Here is a 25,505-nt window from a genome sequence, read left to right as displayed (position 1 = left end):
GCTAAATGTAGTTGCCATGAGACTTTGTTCCCTGTTAATTGAATCGCACCCATAATGTTGTTATTGTTGAGAAGAAAGTTGGCATTCTCTATTCCAGGATGATGCTATTAAATCAGAAATTTGACCATCCATACCACAGAATGTAATTTAATAACAGTCTTATGTTTTCCTCAATAGTAATAAGTCGAAAATCTTGGAGAAGCGGCTTCGTTATCTGAATGATCACTTCACATACAATCTGTACTCCAATGTTTGCCGTTCTCTATTTGAGAAGGACAAGTTGCTCTTTTCCTTCCTGCTGTGCAGTAATCTGCTCCTGTAAGTAACTGTTTTGACAAAATCCTCTCAAATTACTGTTAGTAATTTTAAAAATATATATTTTATTGACAACAATAAAAAAGTTGATGTTACCCATAAAATTATGTAATGAACCATGGACTGGATTCTCCCCAGTCCCACACCGAAATCGCGGCCGGCGCGGGGGTGGAGAATCCAGTTTGACGCCATAATCGGGCCTGGCGTCGGTTCAGCGATTCTCTGGGACCTGAAAATTGCGTGACCGCCGAGTCACCGCGGGGCTGGGGGCCCATTGACAGAGCCCCGCACAGCAATCCTCCGCTCCCGACTGGCTGAGTTCCCAACGGCGTGGAACTAACCACCTATTGCTGGGCGGGGGGATCGACACCGGGGTGGGGGGGAGCATTATAGGTGGCTGGGGATTAGATCTGCGCGGTTAGATGCTCGGGCGTGCGGCCGATCGGGGGATCTAATTTTTCCACCTGGCACCGCAGTCCGAGTCCGAAATGGAGCTCGGCGCGGCCGCTGCAGGCCGCCGCTGTGCGCATGTGCGGACTCCAAACCGGAAGTACGGGGGCCCCTATCCGCAGTGAAAGCTGTGAGGTTTACTCCAGGCCCCTGCTAGCCCCCTGCAGGGCTGAGAATTCGTTCATCTTTTTAATAGGAATTTTGGGACTAAACCGCCACTGTTTTTATGCCGGTGTGGGGACATTATCCCATTTTGGGAGAATCCAGCCCTATATAATAATAATCGCTTATTGTCACAAGTAGGCTGCAATGAAGTTACTGTGAAAAGCCCCTAGTCGCCACATTCCAGCGCCTGTACAGGGAGGCCGGTACGGGAATTGAACCCGCACTGCTGGCCTTGTTCTGCATCACAAGCCAGTTGTTTAGCCCACTGTGCTAAACCAGCCCTATATGTTAAGATGACTGTTCACAATTTTAATATAACACGGTTTTGGAGAAAAAAATTTAAAAACAGATCCATATTGCAGTTTAGTTAGAATCAATGAGTAAAGCCTGAATTTACTTCTCATATCCAGGACTGGAACTAATATTAAGATTTGGTGGATACTAATATTCTTGTAGTTTTCATACTTCAGGACAAATACTTTAATAGAAGCTCTAAATATAATGTGGGAGTGGGGGCGGCAGCGGCAACATTGGCTATTGGGTGGTGATTATCAGTCGGTTGGTTGTCCTACCACATGGTGCCCCCACATATCTGTCCCTGTCGCTTCTGGGAGTGACCCTAGGCTCTGCCCCGTGCCTTTCCAGTGGTAATTTTATTGAAATTAACAAATGATAAGAATATGGATCGAGGCCAATTCCAGTCCATCTCACTTGGTCAGGGACAAGGCCCAATTGCTGCCAAAATGGTTCAAGAAGTTATGCTTGAACATACTTGGGTATGTCTGCAGAATTGCCACCTTGCTGTGTCCTGGATGCCAACATTGGAAAAGATTTGTGAAGAATTTGGCAGTGAGACTTGCCACCCAGACTTTAGGCTCTGGCTCACTAGTTACCCATCTCTGAAGGTACTGAAGAAGATGCTACCAAGTGATCCATAATGTCAAAACTGTTTCAACTAATGCTGTTGAATTCAATTTTATTTTCTCTATTCCTAATATATTCAGTCAATAATTATCAAAACATTAGTATTAAACAATTTAAGCAATTCTACAAAGGCAAATATGGCAATGAAATAACATTTTTAAACAAGAACAAGAAAGGACATTTGATTCTGAAACCTCTTTGTTATGCAACAACAACCAAGGAACTTATATGAACAAAGTCTTTTTAGGTGTAAAATTAGCTTTAAAGATTATCTCCTAATTTAACTTAACATGATTGTTGATTAATAGGAGGATCAGGAGTTATGGGGAGAAGGCAGGAGAATGGGAATGAGAAACATATCAGCCATGATTGAATGATGGAGCAGACTCGATGGGCCAAATGGCCTAATTCTGCTCCCTATGTCTTATGGTCTTACGGCTTTCCTCCAACACCCATAGCCAACATCACCAACCTCCCAAACCAGCCCCCCTGCCCCAACCTGCCACACCCTCTGAAACCAGCCCAGCCCATCCCTAACACCCTTCAGACAGAGGACGGAGGCAGTTCGGAACTTCGGTGAACAGCTGTTTATTGTGCTATTTACAAGTATTGTTCCTTAGCCCCTGATGTTAACCTGTCTGCTTCACCCATGCCAAATTAACTGGTGCCTACCTTTCTAACCTTACGAGTCCTAATTCTCCGACTAGGTGTTTCCCCAAGCAGTACATCAGATGTGAAGGCAGCCTGCTGCGTTTCCCGCCTGCGACCTGTGTCCTCTTTGGCAGCCGTCCCTTGGAGCGACTGGGCCCAAATGTGCCCAACAGTCTCCTGCGGTGCCACTATGTTATGCCTGCTGCCCATCGGATGCACCAGAGACATGTGGGGAGGATTCAGAGTCTCTGAAGCAGAAAATCCAGCCCTTAATGTTTGGACCCAACATGACTCTTCTTCGGAACACCCTTTCTTGTTTGACTATAATCCGCATAATTAGTGAAGCGTGTAATAAATATATATTCTCTATTACAAGTAACTCAAAATGAGCATAAACAATCCTATTTTTAACCACAGTATGCTTTTGCTGGGTCATTTAATCTACCTTAATTTGCACTGTTCTATTTCTTCTTACTGGTACAGTACAAGAGTCAGTTTTGTGAGTGTTGGTTGGCTGGTCCTATATTACAAAAGGTTCAGGGTATTGATGCGACCCTCCTCTCTTGGAAGCTTGACAGCTTGGCAGTAGAGAGCTGGTGCACATTTGCCACCTTTACTAAGAGCTGGTATTGTCTCCTGTTTACCACATGCATGTTACACAGAGAGATGGCCGCATGCCTAGCACAGGGTTTTTCAAAGTGTTGGTCGCAATGCACAGGTGGATCGAGGGTGTCAGGAGGGTGAAGGAGTGATGGGTAGCGACATTCCCATAGTGGTTCCGATCGCAGGAGAAGTGCCTAATGACCGTTACCGGCTTTTAAATTGAGAATGGCAGCTGGCTGCTACCGACTTTTAAATGTAGAAGATGCAGTCTACTGGCCATAAGTAGTAGCAATGAGCAGGTCACACGCCTGCACACACACTTGACGTCAAAGAAACCTGTTATTACGTGCTTTGGGCACAAAATCATGGAGGAGAGCTTCTTCCATGTTCTAGCTGCTGACAAGCAAGGCAAGAGAACTGTGAAGGTTAATCATTTTGTTACAAGGAAGAGACAGTGTTCCGATTGGCCAGGAGCTCGCATCTGAATCTGCTGGTGAGGGCTACTCCAGAGAGTCCACAACAGGACATGGCAGTGCTAGTGTTAGCTAGGGCTTGTTTAGAGAGATGCCCAATTGTTAAACAAGGTTAGAACACAGTTGTGAATCATTGTTTTGCAATCTAACTTCAGCAGCATTATTGACCAGCCATGATTTGAACATGTCCCAGATGAGAAGATTTTATTTACATAATCCTCAGAGAATCATAGAATTTACAGTGCAGAAGGAGGCCCTTGGAAAGAGCACCCAACTTAAGCCCACACCTTCACCCTATCCCTGTAACCCAGTAACCCAACGTATCCTTTTTGGACACTGAGGGCAATTTAGCATGGCCAAACCACCTAACCGGAACATATTTCAACTGCGGATGGAAACCAGATCACCCGGAGGCCATGCAGACACGGGGAGAACGTATAAAGTCCACACAGATAGTCACCTGAGGCTGGAATTGAGCCTGGGTCCCTGGAGCTATGAAGCAGCAGTGCTAACCACTGTACCATCATGCCGCCCAGAAACTCCAAACATTCCTCAGCTATATTTTCAAGCTATCTTTGTCCATCCATCCTTTATTGTGAACATGAACAACTGCTTCTTTGGGGATTGCTGTTTTGGGAGGGTTATTCTCTTGAATATCTGGGTTAATATCAGGACCTTTGTTTCATCAAACATACAAGACAGCATGACTGTGAATCTATTCTTTATGGACATTTGTCTTCCCTAACACTGTTTACTCTCCAATTTTACTCACTTCTTGACTTGCAGACATGTCAGAACATATGGTGTTTCGTCCATGTTTTCATTACAGGTCAATCTGTCTCCATTATTTTCTTGATGTTTAATTATAAACCCCTGAAATGCAATACTTCAGTCATCAAGTTCTTCTGGGAGATGTTGTGAAATCTTGGTCTTCAGTCATAGTACTAAATTATTTTTCTTCATAAACCTAGTGCAATGTCCTGAGCTGGCTTTGAAATCAGGAATTTATCATTTTTTTGTTTCTGATAGACCCGCGGGAAAGTGAGATTACATTCTGATGATTTTTATTGATGTATTTTGCAACATTGTTTCCAACCTTGCCCACATGCAATATTTTCCTTCATTTGCGCATTTATTCTTAGGCATCTGCCTAAGCTCTGAAGGGAGCTTCCTCCAGTCTTTAATGCTCTTCTCAAATATCTGGAATTCTCTAGATGCTCCAGAATTATTTGCCTGCTCTGCAACCTCAGTGACAAAGTTTGCACAGGGCTGTGTATCTACCATTCTTTTTGGATAATATGTTGCCATGCTAGAGGGCAGAATTGGTGGTGGGAGCGCAGTGCGCGCCAGTGAAGTGGTAGCTTTGACATAATGGCCTGTGAATTTCTGCTATCAGCAGGAAGCCACGGGCCGCCAATTTAAAAAGAGAAATGCGTGCGCATTTACCTGCGCTCCGATGATGTGATGAACCTTCCTTTCTCTTCGGCAGCCTGGGGTCTCCAGCGCCCCAGTCTGCGCAGGCTCCAGTGCAGCACAGGGTGAGTGGAGCCCAACCTCCTTACGATGCGGGCAGCTTGGGAACACCCATTTAAACAATAGATTTAGATAGAAAACAAGAGGTAACTTTTTTAAACAAGTGTTTTAAAGGTATGTAGACTATTTTAAACAGTTTTTTGCTCTTTCTTTTGAACAGATTTTGCTCTTTCTTTTGAACAACTATTGTTGTTGATTCTTTTAAAGCAATTTTAAAAAAAATTTATGATTAAAGGTGATTATTTATTAGTGAACATAGGTTTGGTTATTTGTTTTAAATCTGTGAAACTATTTAATTCTGCATTATATTATATAATTTTATGTATGGTATGCTTAAAAATGTTTGTATGTTTTTATTTAGATTATGGTCTTAAGACTTTAAAAGCGCCCCAGGGCTTTTTACTGTCACTGTCCTTGTAAGATCTGATTTTTAAAAAATTAGTGTTGTAGAATCTGTGGGAAGAAACCAGAGCACCCGGAAGAAATGGCGGCTGCACAGTGGTTTGCACTGCTCTGCTGCCTCATAGCACCAGGGACCTGGGTTCAATTCCGGCCTTGGGTGACCGTCTGTGTGGACTATGTGCATTCTCCCAGTATCTGTGTGGGTTTCCTCCGGGTGCTCTGATTTCCTCTCACAGTCCAAAGATGTGCAGGTTAGGTGGATTGACCATTCTAAGTTGGCCCTTATTGTCCAGGGATGTAGATGTTAGGTTCTGGAGATAGGGTTGGTGAGTGGACCAAGGTAGAATACTCTTTCAGAGGGTTGGCACAGACATGATGGGCCAAATGGCCTCCTGCTGCACTGTAGGAATTCTGTGGTTCTATTCCATGCAGACACTACATAGCTGCCCAAGATCCGAGTTTAACACGGGTCCCTCGTCTTGTGAGATAGCAGTGCTATCTAGTGTGCCACCTTGTTACCTATGTTAAATATGCATCTGTCTTGTTTACTTCAATTATTTTATTCATTTATAATTATCTCAACTAAATGCTGTATCCTGATGTTTCAGTAAAACATTTGTAGAAGCTTGTAAAGTTTAATGTAAAACATTTATTAAGAAAAATAATTTTAGAAATACAAAACTTTGAAACCAGTTAACATTTAACTTAATGTTTAACTTATCAGCTGAACAATTACGTAAAAGTACCTCAACTTTTATAGCTGTCTTGCAATAAGGTACGGTAGCATAGTGGTTAGCATTGTGGCTTCACAGCGCCAGGGTCCCAGGTTTGATTCCCTGCTGGGTCATTGTTTGTGTGGAGTCTGCACTTTTTCCTCGTATCTGCGTGGGTTTCCCCTGGGTGCTGCGGTTTCCTCCCACAGTCCAAAGATGTGCAGGTTAGGTGGGTTGGCTACGCTAAATTGCCATTAGTGTCCAAAAAGGTTAGGAGGGGTTATTGGGTTAAGAGGATAGGGTTGAAGTGAGGGCTTAAGTCGGTCGGTGCAGACTCGATGGGCCAAATGGCCTCCTTCTGCACTGTATGTTCCAAAATATATTTTCTCACTTAAACACAATGGTTTCATCTATTTGTAAAGGGAGGGGAGTTATGGAGGGAAGAGGGGGGTACGGAGGGAAGAGGGAAGGTACAGAGGGAAGAGGGAGAAGGCGAGGGAGGAAAGAGATGGAAGAGGAGGGAGGGAAGAGATGGAAGGAGAGGGAGGGAAGAGGGGGAAGGAGGAATGAGGGGAGGAGAGGAGGGTAGGGGAGGGAGCACCAGGGTGAGTTTGAATTCAGTGGAGTTCAGTAAGAGTTTGAAATCTTTAGCTAAATGTCAAAGTAGAGGAGGTAAATTAAAAATCGGTGAATATTTTGGCCAAAAGTCAACTTTCACACAAGATCACCCATTGCTCGTGTGTATATGGTATGTGCCATTTTAGATAATCTTCGCTGTTCCTCTGTTCGATCGTTAATATATTGGTTTAAACGATGGAAATTTTGTCCAACTATTAGGTCTTTGAACACTTGTGCAATCTTTAATTTTGTAATAAGTTTGGTTAACTTAATAATTCATTTCCACCTTCATTTCACTCAGGGCAAGACACGAAATCAATTATCATGAGTTTATGTTCATGCTGACAGGAGGAGTAGGACTTCAGACCAAATTACAAAACCCCGATCCATCCTGGCTCCAGGACAAGAGCTGGGATGAGATCTGTCGTGCAAGTGATCTATCAAGCTTACAAGGGCTAAGGTAATAGTTCATTTTTTCCAGTCTGGTCACAGTTACAGGGTAGTTACTATTCTGTCTCAGTTGTTTCAAAGGATCATAAGTGCTAGGAAATAATTACACAACAGGAATCTCATACGGGAAAACAAAATTGGAATAATGTATCATGTAAATCTCGGGCCCCTCCTCCCATGTTATTAAAATTCCATATTCCTTCATAATGTAACACAAGTTTTTATTCTGTATAGAAGTTATATGATTAAACACATAAATGTATTATTTATTTTGAATATTTTCTGTTTTACTTTCAATTTGATTGCTGTCACCCAGTCTTTCCCCTTCTAGGCTGAGATGTTCTCTTTTCTCCACACTATGAATGACATTTCACATAATTATCTTTTCAATTTAAAAGTTATTTGCTCCTTAAGAAAGCATTTTTAAAAATTGCCTATCCTGTTTAAATATTGGACGGGATTCTCCGGCCGCATCTGGCCGGCGTCCGGAGAATCATGCCCGAGGCCAATGGAGTTCTCCATTGACCGCCTCTCGCCCATTCTTGCAGCGGGTGGGGCGGAAGAATCCAGCCCATAGTTCTGACACAAATCAATTCCCAATGATACAGCAGTCAGTAACATAACAGCAGCTTTCCCATTTATTACAAGTATGCGGTTGATTACATTATTATCTTTTGGGATTATACTTTTAATTTAGAGTAGACTGAAGGGGGTCACGTGACCTGTGTTGAAGTCTGCCTGATAAGAAATCTGGGTGATGTTGAAGATTAAAGAGAGCCCAAGGTTGTTTTAGACCCAAATATTTACTTGGTCTGCCTCTTTTGCCTCCATACAGGAGAAGTCTTCCAAGTCGCTGTCTTGATTGTTTTACTAGAACAAGATGCAAGTTGTTTACACTTGGAGCCTGTGTGTTAACTGTGGATACAATGAGCCTCCAAAGTTCTAGAAAAGTGTTGAGAATATCGGGTTGCAAGCATTTGTGTTTTAAACTGTCCATTTACTTCCTAGATAAAAGACAATTTGGTTTAATAGGTAACTAATTAGTTGTTCTTCCTGTATACAAAACCCATGTAATTCCCATTGCCATGGAGATGGGCTTTAAAAAGGAAAGGATTTCTAAAATAGGCCTGAAAACTCTCAGGCAAGGTTAGTCTGCCAGGATCCAGCAGAGAGAATGTGACTAGAGGCCTAAAGTCTCCATAGTTCAGAGGGCAGCACCGCGGTGCCCTACTGTCTCACGGCGCAGAGGAGCGGGGTTTGATCCCTGCCCTGGGTCACTGTCCATGTGGAGTTTCCACATTCTTCCCCATGTCTGCATGGGTCTCTTCCCCCACAACCCAAAGTTGTGCAGGGTAAGTGGATTGGTCATGCTAAATTTCCCCCTAATTGGAATTTTTTTTTTTAAGTCTCCATGGTTCACTGCAGGTGGGAGCTCGCACTCTGATTGAAAGACACAACTCGCATGACATCCACTCCAGGAAAAAAAAGTTCACTGTGAAATACTATTCTGAGATTGCAAGTTAGGCCGAGAAAGGAAAAGAACAGAAGTAAACCCTAGGAGATCAGGAATCACTTTGGACTGATTCTGCAAGAATTGAATGTCTGCTTAAAGGACAGTGTACAGCATTTCTGTTCTGAGTGATTTTTTCTACTTGCATTGAAAGTTATGTTATGTAGGTTAATAATTTGCCTATTGTTTGGTTAATCATGTTTTTAGTCTTTTGTTATAGTACAAGTCCTAAGATGTGAAATCTTGTTATGTCACCCTTTCAGTCGGAAGTTTGAATTTTGTTTTAAATGATCCGGTCTCTACAGGGATTGTAACACTTTTATTATAATAATCATTATTATTGTAACAAGTAGGCTTACATTAACACTGCAATGAAGTTACTGTGAAAAGCCCCTAGTCGCCACACTCCGGTGCCTGTTTGGGTACACAGAGGGAGAATTCAGAATGTCCAATTAATCTAACGATCACATCTTTCGGGACTTATGGAAGGAAACCGGAGCACCCGGAGAAAACTCATGCAGACATGGGGAGAACGTGCAGACTCTGTACAAACAGTGACCCAAGCTGGAATCGAACCTGGGATCCTGGCACTGTGAAGCAGCAGTGCTAACCACAGAGCTACCTTGCCGCCCATATAATTCATTCATGAAATTAAAAAATCATAATATACAATGTCAGCATTAATGACACAAAAGCAGAAAATACTAGACAATCTCAGTATGCTTGACAGCATCTGTGGAGAGAGAAGGGAGCTAATGTTTCGAGTCTGGATGACTCTGAGTTAGTTTATTGCAATTAGGTTGCTTCGTAATTGTAACAAGACCTGTCTTGACTCGTGTTTTTTCTCTCAAATGTTGCCTGTATATACTAACTCTAAAGACACACCAACACTTTTCCAAATTTTGGACAATATTGCAGTGACTGTAAGCACGCAGAACAGACTTCGCCTATTCACGAAAACATAAAAATAAAAATTTCACAAGTCAGCTTCAAAATTTGTTACGTGCTATTCTCTCCTCCCCATGAGGTCTCACCCTGCATGCTGCAACCAAATACCAACAATCATTGCTGATCATGCATGGTCTGGATCATTTTTTCCTCCACACTTCAATCAAAAGCTGTACAATAAAAGAAAGACCCTGACCTGATTCATTCTGATGAGGGAATCCCTTCATTGACAAGTCACTTTGACCAGCCACTTGTGTCTGATTTGATTGTTCTATTACTTTAATGACAAAGACAGCCAGCAGTAGAAATGACAGAGATTTATTTTAACTAAGCATTAAGTCTGCTCATGGCAGTAACTTTACACATCACAGTCCTCGTTGGGACAACACCAACACCCTGCTCAGGCCGGTTTTTATGCTCGGTTTTAGGAGCCCCAGCTGAGTGGGCCTCCTAAAGATCTTGGTGATTTTCAGTAGACATCTGTTGATTTCCATTTTTCACTACCTATAAAAAGGCCCGCCTTCTCAACCTTGCCCCTCGTCTGAGGTGTGGTGAACCTCCGGTTAAACCACAACCAGTCAGCTCTCCCCTCAAAGGTGAAAACAGCCATTGGTCATCTGGGCCTTTGGCGACTTTACATTACCGATAAATCTGTCCTGCAGCCATAGCAGCAAGACCTTCACTCAGAGTAGAACCAGGTAGCAGGCAGTTGCTTGGTTATCATGCCACCGTAAAAGTGTTATGCAAACATTAAATGCAAACTCACTGCTGGTATATGAGGATAATGGTAACATGCACAAATTAACACTTAAGTAAAGAGCATAGGCTAAAAATGAATGTTACCTGTCACCAATCTTTTTAAAGCACCACTTAGAACATGAAGATGACAGGAGGACAAATGCTGCCTTTATCTGTGCATTGCCATTTTAAAATGTAACTTGCCTAATCGCTATATTTGTCATTGAAACAAAACTGTGGAACTTAATATTTTCAACTTGTCAAACTTTTGACTAAAAATATTCTTCATGTTTTCACATTTTTACCTCATTATAGAACAGATATTAAGAGTTACAGAGGTTCATTAAGTTAGATTTTGATTTCATGTGACTGTTAAGTTTAAATAGATCAAAAACGTTCTCAACTTGCAAAATTCTATTCTTGTTTCATGTGAGTGGTTAGAAAGTGATAACGCTTTACAAATAGCAAAATGTAACAGTTTCTCCTCTTTTTAAATTAGGGATCATTTTTCTAAGTCTAGTAGAGAATGGCACAAAATCTATGAAAGTAAAGATCCACATGTTGTTCCTTTACCACATCCATGGGATCAGAAGATCAATGAACTTCAGAAGATGATTGTTCTGCGGGCACTTAGACCAGATAAGGTATAAAAAAGAAACACAGACACATTTTTTAATAATAGAATGTGTTCAGAAAGTTTTGATATGATTTGAACAAACTCAAGTGAGTAAGAACAACATTTCTTCTTTAAAAGCTTCCTTTATTTTTGCTGTGTCCACTATCCTATATTTTCCCAGCTATGCTCTTATTTATAGCAACTGCACAGCTCAACATATCTCCGAATAATTAATTCCTTTGAGTTTCAATGAATAGGGTTGTCATTTTGCAATAAAATGAATAATTATGTAACCTGTTTTTTGGCAATACTGGGTGAGAAATTTTGGCTGGACTCTGGAACATCTTTTCCTATTTAATAATATGAAATCTTTGATATCTATTTTTTCAATTTTTTCTTTGGATGTGGGAGACAATGGCTCATCAACATTTATTGCTGATTCCTATTTGCCTTAAGGGAAGAAGAGTCAGCATGTAGTGTGGGACGAGGATCATGTGTAGAAGCATACCAGTTAACCATGTGGATTTTTCAGGCGATCTGACAGCTTTTGTGGCCATTTTTCTTTCTAATATCGGCCCACAATGTCAGATTTATTGAATTCAGTATCTTTACTCGCAATGGTGAAATTTGCACATTGTGTGAAATCCAACTCCAGTGGAGTTTTAAATCAACGGATTGTGTATTGGCTGCCAATCATGGAGAAGGTGGTGGCGTAATGGTGTTGTCACTAGACTATTAACCTAGAGACACAGGGTAATGCTCTGGAGGCCTGGGTTTGAATCCCACTATGGCAGATAAAAGGCTAATAATAATCATGAATCCATTGTCGATTATCATGAAAGCCCATTTCATTAATGCCCTTTAGGGAAGGAAATTGACCATCCTTACCTGGTCTTGCCTATATAACTCCAAATCCAGAAGAATTTGGTTGAATCTTTGCCCTCTGAAATGGCATAGCAAGCCACTCAGTTCAAGGGCAATGCCCACATCCCATGGATGAATTTAAAAAATGCTGTCTGATTTTCTTTCCATTCATGCCACCAAAGCAGATCCATTCCCACCCATTTTGTACTCCTGTCAAAGTCAAATGACACAATCGTGATCCCTTGGTTGCTGGTTCAGGATCAAAATCACCACACAAACTGTGGAAAAAGATAAATAAGGCTTTTGTTTAACAACTTATCAGAAAGATATTGCCACTGGCAAATGCAGTATTTGTTCACTGTTTCAGTGGAATCCAACTTTATAAATTATATAATTTATAGATTATACACCTAGTCAATTAAAAACTGGGTATCCAATTAAAACCCCACAGGAACTGAGCCAAGCTAATGCACTTTTTGTTGGAAGGCTATACAGAGTCTCATAGTACATTCAAACAAAATAATTTTAAGCTAGCTGACTGCTTGCAGGAACTCAACTAGATAAATGATCTATTCTAAACTACCTAACCTGCAAAATGATTTGCTAAATCTACACTCCTTCTGAATGACCTTGACTCCTAGTAATCTTTTGCAACTGGCACGAATGAGGATCCAGAGTTTATGAACGTAGTCAGATTTTATTTTGCCCCTGCACTTTGAGCTCTACACTTTGTCTTGTTTTCTGGTCTCCTTCTCCTGTCAAATTTATAACACTTTGGCAGTTGTGCAGTCTTAAGTAATTAAGGTTTCTGAACACACAGTCATATATATAGCACAGAAGGAGGCCACTCAGCCTATCGTGCTTATGCTGGCTCTTTGAAAAAGCTACTCCAATGGATCAACTTCCATGCCTTCCCCCAAAGTCCTATAAAAATTTACAATCATCAATTATATTTGATGAACTCTCCTTTAAGATGCAACTTATCAAAGGACTTCTGGTGGTAGCCATGGAGTGAGTGGTCGCACCTTTGGCAGCTCCCACTCGAGGCAGCTTTGTGGACCTTTTCCCCGCTTGTAGGGTGGATGTTTCACTGAAAATGCAGTGGGTGCTGGAGGAGGAACGGGGGCGGAGGGGGGGGGGGGGGGGGGGGGGGTGCCGGGATGTGGGATGTGGGAGGCGGCACTGAGGAGGGTGAATGCGTCCTCGACATGTGCGAGGCTGAGCCTTATCCAGTTGAAGGTAGTTCACAGGGCGCACATGACGGTGGCTATGATGAGTAGGTTTTTCGAGGGGGTAGTGTATAGGGATGGGCGGTGCATGGGGAGGTTTGTGAACCACTTCACATGTTCCAGGCATGTCCGAAATTGAAGGGGCTTTGGCAGGGGTTCATGGTTGTAATGCCCGAGGCACTGAGGGTGAAGGTAGTCCTGAGTCCAGAAGTGGCGATATTCGGAGTGTCAGGAGAACTGGGAGTCCAAGGAGAGAGAGAGGCCGATGTCCTGACCTTTGCCTCACGGAGAGCCTGGAGACCGGGGTGGGGGGGGGGGGGGGGGGGGGGGGGGGGGGGGGGGGGGGGGGGGGGGGGGGGGGGGGGGGGGGGGGGGGGGGGGGGGGGGGGGGGGAGGGGGGGGGGGGGGGGAGAGGGGGAGGATTAGTGGTTAAAACGGGAGAAAGCGGGATGGGAGGAGAGGAATGGCAGGGGGGTTGGTTAGCTCATTATTTATTCCGATGTTCTTTTCTACATCTCCTAAAATCAGTCTAAACAAGATTGAGATAGGAGTGAAGATGTGCAGGTTGTTGGAACCAACAATTCTATGGACACGTGCTTGTAGGATTAGAATAGCGGTTTTAATATACTTACAACAGAGCCAGCCTGTTAGCCGTTGAACTTTCGGTGAACTGGCTGGCTGACCCTGTGGCACGGATCTTATACAGCAGCTCCAGGGGGAGGAGTCCTGGGCGGAGCAAAGGGAGGAGCCCAGTACAACTCTCGAGTACTCCCAGAGCTACTCCCCCTGGTGGTCAGGTAGTGCAACTGCACTTACAATATTGATGCATATATACAGATTATAATACCGTGTGAATTCTCATTCACTACATTCACCCCCTGTGAAAAAAATCGAGTCCGGCGGGGGTGGTGGCTCACAGAGTTAGTCTGTCCGGTGGACAAATTGTTCGTTTCGATCTGCGGAGCACCGGGGTTGCAGCCTCTTGCGGTGGCTGGTTGGGTGTTGAGAGCTGGGGTACGATGGCAGACTTCGGGGCGGGTCTCGTCCAAACTTCATACACCTCTGGCTCGACCGGAGACTGGGAGCGCTGGGGGCGGGCTGGCGCTGGCGTGTGGAACCGGTGGGGTGAGCTTGCGGAATCGGGGGCGCGAGGGGGCGGCCGCATAGGGAACGGGGTAAGGGGTTCCTCAGTGGGGGTAGGGGGGGGGCTGGATCCAGCGGGTGCCAGGTCCCGAAGGGATACTGTGTCCTGGCGACCGTCCGGGAACTCCACAAATGCGTACTGGGGGTTGGAATGGAGGAGGCGCACCTTTTCAATGAGGGGATCAGTTTTGTGCCTCCTGACGTGCTTCCTCAGGAGAACTGGGCCTGGTGTCCTCAGCCACGCCGGAAGTGAGACCCCCGTGGTAGTGCCCCTAGAACAAATGAAGAGCCGCTCGTGAGGGGTTTGATTTGTAGCTGCACAGAGGAGGGATCTGATTGCGTGGAGCGCGTCTGGGATGACTTCTTGCCATTGGAAGACTTGGAGTTTTCTAGACCGGAGGGTCAGTAGGACGGTCTTCCAGACCATCGCGTTCTCCCTCTCCACCTGCCCGTTCCCTCTGGGGTTGTAACTGGTAGTCCTGCTCGAGGCGATGCCCTTGTCGAGCAGGTACTGACGCAGCTCGTCACTCATAAAGGACGAACCCCGGTCGCTGTGCACGTAGCTGGGGAAACCGAACAGGGTGAAGACACTATGCAGGGCCCTAATGACTGTGTGGGAGGTCATATCAGGGCATAGAATGGCAAAAGGGAATCGGGAGAACTCGTCGACGATGTTGAGGAAATAAATGTTCTTGTTAGTGGAGGGGAGTGGCCCTTTGAAATCGATCGCAAGGCGTTCAAAGGGCCTAGAAGCCTTGACCAGGTGGGCCCTGTCTGGTCTATAGAAGTGCGGTTTGCACTCTGCACAGATCGGGCAGTCCCTGATGACCGATTTTACCTCCTCGTTGGAGAAAGGCAGGTTTCGGGCTCTGATGTAGTGGGCGAGCCGGGTGGCTCCTGGATGGCAGAGGTCCACGTGGATGGCTTTCAGACGGCTGATCTGCGCGCTAGCGCATGTCCCGCGGGATAGGGCATCCGAGGGCTCATTGAGCTTCCCCGGTCAATATTTAATATCATAACTATAGGTGGAGAGTTCGATCCTCCACCGAAGGATTTTATCATTTTTTAATTTGCCCCTTTGCGAGTTGTCAAACATAAAGGCAACCGATCGTTGGTCGGTGATGAGGGTGAACCTCCTACCTGCGAGGTAGTGCCTCCAGTGACGAACAGCCTCCACGATGGCTTGCGCTTCCTGCTCGACAGAGGAGTGTCGGAGTTCTGAAGCGGATAGGGTACGGGAGAAAAATGCGACGTGCCTCCCTGCCTGATTTAAAGTGGCTGCTAGAGCTACCTCTGAGGCGTCGCTCTCAACCTGAAAGGGAGTGGATTCATCCACCGCCCGCATGGCTGCTTTGGCAATGTCCTCCTTGATGCAGCTGAAGGCCTGGCGCGCCTCAGCAGACAGGGGAAATCGTGTGGCCTTAAAGAGTGGGCGGGCTTTGTCCGCATATTGGGGGACCCACTGGGGGTAGTATGAAAAGAACAAAAGCACCGTTTGAGGGCCTTGGGGCAATGAGGGAGGGGGAGTTCTAAGAGGGGGCCGGATCTGGGCCCAGGACTCCGTTCTCCACGATGTAGCCGAGGATGGCCAGTCTGTTTGTGCGGAAAACGCATTTCTCCTTGTTATAAGTGAGGTTTAATTTCTGTGCCGTCTGGAGAAAACGGTGGAGGTTGGCGTCGTGGTCCTGCTGGTCATAGCCGCAGATGGTAACATTGTCCAGATACGGAAACTTGGCCCGCAGCCCGTACTGGTCTACCATTCGGTCCATTGCTCGTTGGAACACCAAAACCCCGTTAGTGACGCCGAAAGGGACCCGGAGGAAATGGAAGAGGCGGCCATCGGCCTTGAACGCCGTGTAGTGGCGGTCCTCCGAGCGGATTAGGAGCTGGTGGTATGCAGACTTCAGATCCACCGTGGAAAATAGCCGATATTGGGCGATCTGATTAACCATGTCTGCAATTCTGGGGAGGGGATACGCGTCTCGGAGCGTAAAGCGATTTATGGTCTGGCTATAGTCGACGACCATGCTAAATTTTTCCCCGGTCTTGACGACCACCCCCTGAGCTCTCCAGGGACTATCACTGGCCTCTATGATCCCCTCACTGAGCAGCCGTCGGACCTCCGATCGGATAAAGACCCTATCCTGTAGGCTGTATCACCTGCTGCGAGTAGCTACTGGCTTGCAATCTGGAGTGAGATTGGCGAAGAGAGGAGGGGGGGAGATGCGCAGCGTGGCTAGGCTGCAGATAGTGAGTGGGGGCAGGGGCCCGCCGAAGCTGAGGGTGAGGCTCTTGAGGTTGCACTGGAAATCCAGGCCTAATAATAGTGGCGCGCAGAGGTCAGGTAGGACATAAAGTTTAAATTTTGAATAACTAGCGCCTCAAATTGTGAGCGTAGCGACGGTGCGTCCTTGGATTTGGACTGAGTGGGAGCCCGAAGTGAGGGCGATAGTTTGGCTCACTGCAAAAATAGGAAGCGAACAGCGTCTTACCAGCTCTGGGTGTATAAAGCTCTCGGTGTTCCCGGAGTCAAAGAGGCATGGCGTGCTGTACCCATTGATCTGGACATCCGCCAACAAACTTCGTAGGTGCTTGGGGCGGGATTGATCTAGGGTGACCGCGTTGAGTTGCGGGCCGCGTGATGAGTGCCCGGGAAGGTTGTAGTCTTCCGAGTGGACGTCCGGTCGAGTAGATGCCGGTATGTTCTGGCGAGCTTGATGCAGGATCGCTGCGCTGAGTTGCGGGCCGCGTGATGAGTGCCCGGGAAGTCGTATTCTTCAGATGAGCTTTCTGAGCATGCCGATGCAGATAGGGCCTGTGGATCGCACGTGGTGAGCGGCGAGGAAGATGGCGGCCCCCATGAGTCGCACGTGGCCGGCCGCATGGTGGGGGTTTGCCAAGATGGCGGCCCCCATGGATCGCACGTGGCGGGAGGGGGCAGAGTCGGGGCATAGGCCGCTGCGTTTCGGGCCCCGCGGGCCCGCTGGTGTTGGGAGCGATTTGTTCTCTCTGCTGGGGAGTTAAAAACTGGGGCCCTTTTCGCGAGGCACACTCTGGCATAGTGGCCTTTCTTCCTGCAGCTGCTGCAGGTCGCGGATCGGGCTGGGCAGTGCTGCCGCGGGTGCTGGCTTTGGCCACAGAAATGGCAGGCTGGGTCAGCTGAGTAGCTGGCTGGAGCAGCTGAGTAGCTGGCTGGCAGCAAAGTAACTGGCTTTGGCAGCGCGGTAGCTGGGGGGCCGTGCGGCACAGGCTTGGGGGGATTGTTTGTCGGGGGCCCACGATGAGGTTGCGGGGTCCGCGGGAAACGAGGTGAGGCTGCGGAAGGAGACTTCCATAGTGGTAGCAGCCTCCACAGTAGTATCTAAGTCCTGGGCCCCCTTTTCTAGCAGTCTTTGGCGCACATAGATAGATCTAAGGCCCGCTACAAAAACGACCCGCACAGTAAGCTCCCTATGTTCAGCCGCGGTAACGGCTTGATAATTACAGTCATTGGAAAGATTGTTCAATTCCCTTACAAACTCGGCAAGCGTTTCTGTAGGCCGCTGACGGCGAGTCGTAAACACGTGGCGTGCATAAACCTTGTTAATGGGCCTAACGTACATTTTGTCCAATATTGCCAGCGCTGCGGTGTAAGAACCGGCCGGATTCAGCTGTGTGGAGATTCTGTGGCTTACCCTCGCGTGCAGTAGGCTGAGTTTTTGTTCCTCCGTTGTTCCGGCGGTGCTGGCTTCTGCCAGGTAGTCTTTAAAACATCTCAGCCAGTGGGAAAAAATTTCCTTAGCCTCTGCATCCTGCGGGTCGAGTTCTAGGCGTCCGGGCTTGAGGGCTGCTTCCATAATTTACTTCGACTGTTTCATAAGTATATTAAATTGTTGGAACCAACAATTCTACGGACACGTGCTTGTAGGATTAGAATAGCGGTTTTAATATACTTACAACAGAGCCAGCCTGTTCGCCGTTCGGTGTACTGGCTGGCTGACCCTGTGGCACGGATCTTATGCAGCAGCTCCAGGGTGAGGAGTCCTGGGCAGAGCAAAGGGAGGAGCCCAGTACAACTCTCGAGTACTCCCAGAGCTACTCCCCCTGATGGTCAGGTAGTGCAACTGCACTTACAATATTGATGCATATATACAGATTATAATACCGCGTGAATTCTCATTCACCACATGGGTTAGGTGGATTGGCCACGCTAAATTGCCCCTTAGTGTCCAGGGATTGGTTACGGGGATAGGGCAGGGTGAAGGGGTAGTGGGCCTAAGTAGGGGGCTCTTTCGAAGGGTCAGTGTAGATTCGATGGTCCACATGTCCTCCTTCTGCTCTGTATGATTCTATAATTCTAAAGCAATCCAATATTTCAAATATCTCACAGCCACCAAATTTTGATCTGTAATTAAATTCTTTACAGCCATTGAAAAATTGAGAACCTCTTATTTGTCTGAGCAGCTTGCTAAGTAGAATATTTATTCTAATTTCTTTATACTTGAAATCAAGTTTGAAATCATTTATTATTTTAAATGTTCAGTTTCTTGCCGTTTCAACATTTTCTTTGTATATTTTCTTGAATTATCAGTGTTTATAATTAACCAGGACAACCTGATAAAATTACAAAAATATGTTTCTTTGGTAATTCCTCTTCAGTTAAAAAATGAAATACCATTTGCTGGAAAAAAGACAAATCAATACTAATTTGAAGTCTTATTTGGAGGAGAGTTGGTGGAATAATGCACTACAGCATTTCATTTTCTCCTTTGTAGTGTTTCCAACTGCAGAATTATTTGACTTGTGATATTCGAGTTGTTTTAACTTCACACCTACTTAGTCAGGGAGAGGCAAAAGTTATTTCCAATATTTTCCAATATATACTGGAAACTGGATTTATCTTGCTGCTACTCCTTTTTTTTGTTTATGCAATGCTGGAAAAGTTACGCATGTAGATTGGATTGGATTTGTTTATTGTCATGTGAACTGAGGTACAGTGAAAAGTATTGTTCTGCGCACAGTTCAGACAGATCATTCCATACATGAAAAGAAAATACATAGGCCAAACATAAAATACAGAATGTAAATACATAGACATAGGCATCGAGTGAAGCATGCAGGAGTGTAGTACTACTCGGTAGAAAAGATGTGTGAAGAGATCAGATGAGTCCACGAGGGTCATTTAGAAGTCTGATAACAACGGGGAAGAATCTATTTTTGAATCTATTAGTGAGTATTCTCAAACTTTTGTATCATCTGCCTGATGGAAGAAGTTGGAAGAATGAATAAGCCTGATGGGAGGGGTCTTTGATTATGCTACCCACTTTCCCAAGGCAGTGGGAGGTGTAGACAGAGTCAATGGATGGGAGGCAGGTTCGTGTGATGGACTGGGCTGTGTTCACGACCCTCTGAAGTTTCTTACCGTCTTGGGCCGAGCCGTTGTCATACCAGGCTATGATGCTACCAGATAGGATGCTTTCTATAGTGCATCTGTAAAAATTGTTAAGAGTCAATATGGATATGCCAAATTAACTTAGTTTCCTCACAAAGTATAGACGTTGTTGTGCTTTCTTGGTCGTAGCGTCGATGTGGGTGGCTAGGACAGATTGTTGGTGATGTGCACACCTAGAAATCTGAAGCTGTCAACCATCTCCACCTTGGCCCCATTTTTGCAGACGGATGTGCACGATACTTTGCTTCCTGAAGTCAATGACCAGCTCTTTAGTTTTACTGATATTGAGGGAGAGATTGCTGTCGTTATACCTCTCTACCATGTTCTCTACCTCCCTCCTGGATCTTAGATACCTGTGGAATAAACTAACTTTAACCATTGAGGAAGTGCAAATAAAATCATTCGGACTTCTTTCTAAAAATATCATTCTGGCTTTCAGGTCATCCCAGCCGTGGCAAATTTTGTTGTTGAAAAACTGGGGAAGAGATTTGTGGAACCACCTCCATTTGATTTAGGAAAAAGTTATGCAGATTCCAATGCCGCAATACCACTTTTGTTTATACTTTCGCCAGGGGCTGATCCAATGGCAAGTGAGTAGACCTGACATTTACTGTCTCTATCATATTAGTCATTTCTTGTAAATTTTAACAGAGAGAAAATTATCCAACTGCATTTGATCAGCTTTAAACAAACAGTATACTTCCATCATATAATGAGAGAAAAACATCAAATAATATGGGGAGTGGAATTGGTTTCTTAACTCAACTTTTTTATTCATTCATGGGATGTGGGTGTCACTGGATAGGCCAGCACTTATTGCCCATCCCGAATTGCCCTTGAGAAGGTTGTGGCAAGCTGCCTTCTTGAACCGCTGCAGTCAGGAAGTTGGCAAGCTGCCTGAAACTTCTTGTATTGGGACCACCTCGGGGACTGCACGTTATTCTCCAGGGTACCTCCAGGGAATGGTCATCTGGAGCCCAGAAAATCTGCCCTTTATTAGTAGGGGAATGGGATGCAAAAGCAAGTAAGTTATGACAAACCTTTATAAAATAATGGTTAGGTTTTGACTTGACTACTGTGTTCCAAGTCTAGGCGCTATACTTATATCAGGGCTTCGAGGGTTCAGAAGAGATTTACTGGCATGGTATTAGAAACAAGAGATGTCAATTATGTGGAGTCGTTGGAGAAGCTGGTGTTGTTAAAGAGGAGATTTAGTAGAGGTGTTTAAAATCATAAGGAATTTTGATAGAGCCAATGAGAAGTGGCAGAAGGGTCAGAACCTAAAAGATGTAGATTTAGGGTGATTGGCAAAAAAGCCAGAAACGCAGTTACATTTCTTTCAAAAGAATTTCAATGATCTCACTTATGCAACAGTATTGAAAAACTGCAAAAATGGTACAAATATCTCCAGGTCCATCCTGCATGGAGCCAAACACATAAAAACGCATCTAATGGTCACCTTCACACCCCTGAAAATTCAGTGCTGCCCTAATCTGAGGTTGTGGTTGTTGCTGCAGCAGGTGACAGATTTCAGTTCGCCCACTCTTAGTCAAGCACAAACATCTCAGACATTATTGCTCACTAAGGGCCAGGTGAAGAATTTCTCTCCGAGCATCTTGGATGAATAGTCTCTTGCTGAGAGCCCTTCACCCTCTTTTAGCAGTTTGTCCTGCCCTGTGTAATCTCTGCCTATTCTCCCAATCGTGGTATTTTCAAACGGAATGCCTGTAGTACACTGGACGCAACTGTTTTTTTGCAGACGCTTTGAAGGCAAGCAAGAAAGTTCCTCAGCATTTGCCATACCACTCCCCGTAGATTTATTCAATTTGAAGCAACTATAGGAATCACCAAATATTTAACTATGTAACAGCAGCCAGAAAAAAGTCCACCAGCAACAAAGTCCTTCAGATAGCTTATGGGTGGCTCCTTCTACTGTTTAAAATGTGTTCAGCTGTGCGAGGTGAACAGAAGCTATCAGCTGAAGCATGGCGCTCCAAACAGACACAATTGGCCACAGGTCAGTGTTACACACTAATTGATGTAATCTGCCTGCTCTGCTCTATGGTGCTAACACCCTCATCAGGTTGCCATTCAGCTCAGTTTGCAGCTGAAATGTGCACACACATCATTGCCATTTTAATCCTTAAATAACACGAATAGCACCAAAACAACTTGAATTACTGGTCTAGCACAGGGTTAAAGAGCTGACTTTTAAAGTATACCAAGGCAGGCCAGCAGCGCAGTTCAATTCCCATACCAGCCTCCCCGGACAGGCGCTGGAATGTGGCGACTAGGGGCTTTTCACAGTAACTTCATTGGAAGCCTACTTGTGACAATAAGCGATTTTCATTTCATTCCTTTTCACTTAGCCAAGTCAGCACACTTAGGGCGGCACAGTGGTTAGCACTGCTGCCTCACAGGTCCCGGGACATGGGATCAATTCCGGCCTCAGGTCTGTGTGGAGTTTGCCCAGTGTCTGCATGGGTTTCCACCGGGTGCTTCGGTTTCCTCCCACAGTCCAAAGATGTGCAGGTTAGGTACATTGGCCATGTTAAATTGCCCCTTAGAGTTCCAAAGTTTAGCTGGGGTTATTGGGTTACGCTGATGGGGTGTTGGAATGGGCTTAAGTGGGGTGCTCTTTCCAAGGGCAGGTGCAGAGTCGATGGGCCGAATGGCCTCCTTCTGCACTGTAAATTCTATGATTCTACGATTAATTTTGCCTAATTTTTCTTCCCTGAGAAAATATCTTGGAAATCTTGTAAACAATGGGTAGATAGTAACAGATGTCAAGAGGATATAAATGGAGGTGAGGATTCTGCAGAAGAGAAACAAAGAGGGAGTATGAAAAGAGACGGATAGGTCACATAAAAGGGAATCCCAATTTTTTTATCGGAAGATAAATAGAAAAGAGGTGGTGATAGGTATAGGAGGGATAATAATAATAATCTTTTATTGTCACAAATATGAAGTTACTGTGAAAAGCCCCTAGTCGACACATTCCGGCGCCTGTTTGGGTAAGCTGGTACGGGAATTGAACCCGCGCTGCTGGCCTTGTTCTGCATCACAAACCAGCTGTCTAGCCCACTGAGCTAAGTTACCGCAAAGGAAACTTACACATGGAGGAAGGGGGCATCGCTCCAATATTAAATTAATACTTTGCCTCTGTCTTTACCAATAAAGACAATGCTACCCAGGCTATGGTAAAAGATCAGGGTCGCGATTCTCCGAAAATCCGGCGTGCCGTGAAGGCTGGCGTGAAACTGGCCGTGTTTCACGCCAGCCTCGGAGCTCCATCCCGGGACCCGATCCTCCCCCCTGGGCGGGGCTAGTATCGGGGCCGGGGGAATCACGGCGACGGGGAGTTAGCGAACGTCGCTAACTCCGCCCGCCAAGCGTCACGGTGGCTGACGCGCACGATGACGTCAGCCGCGCACGATGACGTCAGCCGCACACGATGACGTCAGCCGTGCATGCGCGGGTTGGATGGCTCCAACCCACGCATGCGTGGATGACATCATCACGCAGACGCGTCAAACCCACGCATGCACGGGCCATCATGCCCCTCAGCCGCCCCACGGACTGATCCTGCAGGGCGGCGGAAGAACAAATAGTGCGGGGGTATCAGACCCGCTGCCCGTGATCGATGCCCACCGATCGCAGGCCCATGCCACAATCGGTGCCATGGTTGTCCGGGACGGGCACTTTGCGGCCGTTTTCACGAACGCTGAAAGCAGGTGTGATCGCGGCCGTAAACTCCGCGGTATTCGGCCCATCGGCCTGCGGAGAATCGCTGTTCGCCGTAAAAAACGCCGAGCAGCGATTCGTGTCGGGGGGCGGCCAGTGGGGGGGAGAATAGCAGGAGGCCGTGAAAATTGTCGGGAAGGCCCTCCCGCTATTCTCCGACCCGTCGTGGGCAGTGGAGAATCGCGCCCCAGGTACTTCAAAGCTAGTTAAAATAAAACTATAGATATGAGAGTTGCATTTTTGTAATTTTAAAATATATTTGTCTTTTCCACTGCACAAGTTACAATATTGAGTGAAACCTATAGATTTACTTTCCACTTGAGCAAATTATGGAACAAAACCTATCATCTGCCACTTCTATTTGAATCTTTGTAGGTTTATTGAAATTAACAAATGATAAGAATATGGATCGAGGCCAATTCCAATCCATCTCACTTGGTCAGGGACAAGGCCCAATTGCTGGCAAAATGGTTAAAGAAGGTATGCTTGAAGGTACTTGGGTATGTCTGCAGAATTGCCACCTTGCTGTGTCCTGGATGCCAACATTGGAAAAGATTTGTGAAGAATTCAACAGTGAGACCTGCCACCCAGACTTTAGGCTCTGGCTCACTAGTTACCCATCTCCAAAGGTAATGAAGAAGATGCTACCAAGTGATCATTGCTGTTGAATTCTATTTTATTTTCTCCATTTCTAATATATTCAGTCAATAATTAACTAAACATTAGTATTCAACAATTAAAGCAATTCTGCAAAGGTAAATATGGCAAAAAAATAACATTTTTAAACTATAATAATGTTGTTACAAGGACATTTGATTCTCTTTGTTATACAACAACAGCCAAGTAATTTATATGATCAAAGTCTATTTAGGTGTAAAATAAGCTTTAATGATTACCTTCTAATTTAAATTAGCATGATTGGTTTTTTTAATTTAGAGGATCCAATTATTTATTTATTTATTTCCAATTAAGGGGCAATTTAGCGTGACCAACACACCTAACCTGCACATCTTTGGGTTGTGGGGGCCAACCCCACGCAGACACGGGGAGAATGTGCAAACTCCACACGGACTATGACCCAGGATTGGGATTCAAACCCAGCTCCTCAGCGCCGCAGTCCCAGTGCTAACCACTGCACCACCTTGCTGCCCAACTTAATATGATTGTTGATTAAAAGGAGGATCGGGGTTTATGGGGGAAGGAAGGTGAATGGGGATGAGAAACATATCAGCTATGTTTGAATGGCGGAGCAGACTCGATAGGCCTAATGGCCTAATTCTGCTCCTATGTCTTATGGTCTTATGATTGGTATTTGCTTTGTTAATGCTTGGGTTAAAAAAATATTATGTATAGTCTCTTAGATATCAATATTTTACTCGGTAATTTGACTTAAGAGTACAGCCTATGTATAGTTGAAGTGTTTTTGGATGATGTGCGTTCTTATAATTTATTCCTCCAAATAATGTGGTTCATGACATTGAATGTCAGACATGCACAGATGTACCAAACATGTAATAATTATTATTGACAATAGCAAAACATTGTGAGGTTATCCACATTGGGAGCAAAAACAAGAAGGCAAATAATTACCTGAATGGCTATAGATTGAGAGAAGGGAATGAGCTACAAGAACTGGGTGTCCTTGTACACCAGTCACTGAAAGTAAGCATACGGGTGCAGCAGGCAGTAAAGAAGGCAAATTATATGTTGGCCTTCATAGTGAGAGGATTAGAATAAGGAGTAGAAATGTCTTGCTTCAGTTATACTGGACCTTGGTGAGACTACACCTGGAATATTTTGCGCAGTTTTGGTCTCATCAGAGGAAGGATGTTCGTGCTATGGAAAGAGTGCAGCGATTCCTGGGATGGCAGGATTGATGTATGAGATTGAGTCGGTTAGGATTATATTCTGGTGATTAGAAGAATGTAGGGGGTTTGCATAGAAACCTATAAAATTCTAACAGGACGAGACAGGGCAAATGCAGG

At 45.2% G+C, this 25,505-nt stretch overlaps 1 protein-coding gene across 1 annotated transcript in view; it reads left to right on the top strand.

Annotated features, from left to right (window-relative positions):
* Positions 1 to 25,505, top strand: part of dnah12 (dynein, axonemal, heavy chain 12) — a 385,091-nt gene that overhangs the window by 342,167 nt on the left and 17,419 nt on the right. The window contains exons 60-64 of the mRNA XM_038812830.1: positions 178 to 318; positions 7,149 to 7,307; positions 10,993 to 11,137; positions 20,216 to 20,366; positions 23,896 to 24,149. Of these exons, the coding sequence (XP_038668758.1) occupies positions 178 to 318; positions 7,149 to 7,307; positions 10,993 to 11,137; positions 20,216 to 20,366; positions 23,896 to 24,149 (850 nt within the window). The remainder of the gene's footprint in view (positions 1 to 177; positions 319 to 7,148; positions 7,308 to 10,992; positions 11,138 to 20,215; positions 20,367 to 23,895; positions 24,150 to 25,505) is intronic.

This window comes from Scyliorhinus canicula, chromosome 11, assembly GCF_902713615.1.
Source record: "Scyliorhinus canicula chromosome 11, sScyCan1.1, whole genome shotgun sequence".
NCBI classification, from domain to species: Eukaryota; Metazoa; Chordata; class Chondrichthyes; order Carcharhiniformes; family Scyliorhinidae; genus Scyliorhinus; species Scyliorhinus canicula.
The sequence above is the reverse complement of the archived record's forward strand: the minus strand, read 5'-3'. Positions and strand labels throughout refer to the sequence as shown.